The sequence below is a fragment of the Mus pahari genome, unplaced genomic scaffold, assembly GCF_900095145.1.
Source record: "Mus pahari unplaced genomic scaffold, PAHARI_EIJ_v1.1 scaffold_9481_1, whole genome shotgun sequence".
Taxonomy (NCBI): domain Eukaryota; kingdom Metazoa; phylum Chordata; class Mammalia; order Rodentia; family Muridae; genus Mus; species Mus pahari.
The window spans coordinates 34,702-37,652 of NW_018392878.1; the positions used below are offsets into that span (position 1 = coordinate 34,702).

The window sequence follows — 2,951 nt, forward strand, 5'->3', positions numbered from 1 at the left end:
CAGGTCTTTAAGCAATGTCTAAGGTTTCCTCACTAGGTCTCAGTATCTGGTCGAATAAGGCCCAACAGCTATGTAGCAACTCCATACTTCTTTGGGAGCCACATGGATGCACAATTAATAAATATCTTCACAGATATTGTCTAGCTAGCCCCATCCCCTTCCTTCCAAGAGTTGCTGGGAAGGGAATTGTTATCTTGGATCACATGTAAGAATACCATATTTTAGGGTAACTATTTAGAGTAATAATTAAACAGAAGTGCAGTATGGATTCAGAAATGAGTTAGTGCAGACCATTGTCCACACTGCTAGAGTTCCAGTATTACTTCCCTGGCATGACATGACAGAAAGACTTTTGGTTGAATAGAGTTCTGTTAAAAGACTTCATGGGCAGAGCTTAGTGAAGATGATCAAGGCCAAGTTTGGAAATGGCTGGCATGTTGAGGGGAGACCAGCTACTTTTTCCTTCATTAATAGGCTAATCATGTGAACTTCTGCTTAAAAAGTAAGGTATAGTTAGATGGGGACATGGTGACAGGTGTACACTGGGAAATCATAGCACAGAGAAAAGTTGGTGGTGATCATCTCATTATGATGAACTTTGGCTCTTTAGCTTTAAATAAGAGGAGGCCTGCCTAGTGCCCAGGCCACTGGGAAGGACAAGTCTAAGAAACAGAATCATCATGGAGGACCCCAGCATGCAGAAATACTTTATTATTCCCCATCCCAAAGCTCCACAAATAAGGCTTTAAACATGATATTACTTGCATCTTTGGTTGGACAAGCACAAAGTGGTTTGGCCTTATGATTAGTTGCTGTTGCAATGGCCATTGTCATACTTTCTGATGCCTGCCCCATGCCTGGGACTGTGTTCATGGCCACGTGAGAATGCTTGCTTATGGGATGCCTCATGTTTTTTAATCAAGATCCTTTTTAACAGCTCTACAAATTCATCAAAGCTCATCTCACTATCATGATTTATTTCAAGGTCATCCATCATGTCTTTCATTGCTTTCTCATCCTTTTCCTCTTTCTGTAAGTAAAAAATATATAATTGTTAGTGTTGGCCATGGGCACAAATGAAAACTATGGAGTCATGTGAGTGATCATATGGTAAATCCAGGGGATCAATTAGAAATGGTAGACTAAGTGATCATGGTGGAGTTGATGCTGAGCATGTGCTAAACACTTTCCAATTTGTCCTAAAGACTACAATCTATATTAGACACTAGGTCTGTAGTTCTTAAGAAGTTCAGAGAAATATAAGTATATCTAGCAATGTTCTTCACTACTCCCCAGAACAAGTGATAATGAAATCTGCTATGAAGAGGATCTTAGGAGTCTGGTATTGGAAAAGGTGAATAACCTATTGTATAGGTTGTATAAGTCATACAAATTCAGAAGACCTAACTTATAGGAATCTTTACTTTCCTCCAAATAGTGAGGAGGCATTCTGTGAACTAGGAAGCATATGATCTTGAGAAGGTAGAGAATGGTATAGGTTTTGCTGACCTCAAAGTATGTGATAAAGACGGGGGTAGGAATGTGAAGTGTGGTGATCCAGATGTAGCAGAGAGTACCAGCTAGCTGCAAGTCTCCTCCTCACTGTTTGGGATACTGTGGCTAAGGCCTCTCCCACTACCCAATTAGCCCATCTTCATGATCAGTGCTTCCTGTTCTATTCACTGATTTGGCCTGGGGTTTGAGAAGTCTAATCAAATTAATGGATTGTTAACTGTTTGGGGAGACTTGCCTGGAGATGCTTTTTTTTTACCTTCTGTCTTCCTGAAAGCATCACCTTATTTTCCTGAGATCCTCATGTATGGGGAGCTCTCTGTGACTACAGTATTTCCCAAAGTGGCATTTCTCCACTTTATCTGGGTCTCTAGGAGGCCTGGATACCAGCCTACTGGGCTGAGTATAATAATGGACTGACAATTGGACTTGTCTTATGTGTCTTACTCATTTCCTTCCAGAATTCTGTTGGTTGGCTTGCATTTGAATAGAGAATAGAAAACATTTTAAAATGAATCCCTCTACCAAGAACTGACAGGTCATTTCTAGAGCAGAGGAAATTTCTAATATTTGTCAGTACTTTCTCCATGTGAATTTTGTACTGGGCTCTCTCCACATGGTCAAAGCTCTGCATGTTCTATGGTTGGTTTTCAAGTTTACTGTGAGACCCTGCTGAGGATTAATGTCCCTCAGCTTCCAATCAAGGATTGTTCTCATTTTTGTTTACTTTCAGAATTGAAGTCTCAGCTTAAATGTCACAATTTAAAAGTAGGAATTGGCTCTAGTCCACTCACATCTGCTTCATCCAGCATAGATCACCCACAGGACTCTTAACTCATCTTCCTCTGTACACCCAAGATGCTCTCTTGTCTGAGTTCTGAAAACTGTGTCTCCATCATCAATATTGTCAGTTTCAGGTTCACCTCTACAGTTGTTTGCTCAGAACAGGGCTTCACACATTACAGATGATTAATTACTGATTATCAGTGACTGAATTCTCATACCTCTAGTGACAGAGACTTTGTTGCATCTATGTGGAAGATGCAGAAATTTTATCCCTAATTGTTGTAGACTGAAGCCCCCTATCTCACTAATCTAGTATTATATTACCTTGAAGGAATTTGGCATATCATCATTCACCAGGTCTTTGAATTCCTTCTGACTCAGGGTGTCTGGGTCTCCCTCCTTCCCAGCGTGGTGGTTGAAGATTTTGATTATGTTTTCCATGGCTTGTTCCATCTGTGACTTTTAAGGCAGTTTATTTTTCACTCTACTTGAATCCTTGAGAATCAAATGTAAAAGGAAAGGAAAAATCTGTCAAGCATACTGGTTCTTGTCTCTGCCCTCTATCAGGCTAGAAAGGGGCTGTGTGAATACACAATAAAAGAAAGGACAAGGTGTCACTTGGTGGGGAACCATTCTGTCACAAATGTGTGAAA

At 40.4% G+C, this 2,951-nt stretch overlaps 1 protein-coding gene across 1 annotated transcript; it reads right to left on the bottom strand.

Annotated features, from left to right (window-relative positions):
* Window positions 1–805: 805 nt before the first annotated feature.
* LOC110315235 (protein S100-A9-like) lies at window positions 806–2,739 on the bottom strand. Its single transcript, XM_021189341.1, has 2 exons — window positions 2,623–2,739; window positions 806–1,030 (listed from the first exon to the last, which is right to left on the bottom strand). Exons 1-2 carry the CDS (start codon window positions 2,737–2,739, stop codon window positions 806–808), a joined length of 342 nt encoding a protein of 113 aa, XP_021045000.1.
* Window positions 2,740–2,951: the final 212 nt, after the last annotated feature.

What these genes read in the sequence shown, in the direction of transcription:
- LOC110315235 (XM_021189341.1), bottom strand. Translation starts at nt 2,739, where the DNA reads ATGGAAAACATAATCAAAATCTTCAACCACCACGCTGGGAAGGAGGGA. An exon ending in ATATGCCAAATTCCTTCAAG is followed by an intron (nt 1,031 to 2,622) that starts GTAATATAATAC and finishes TTTTACTTACAG; the next exon opens with AAAGAGGAAAAGGATGAGAA.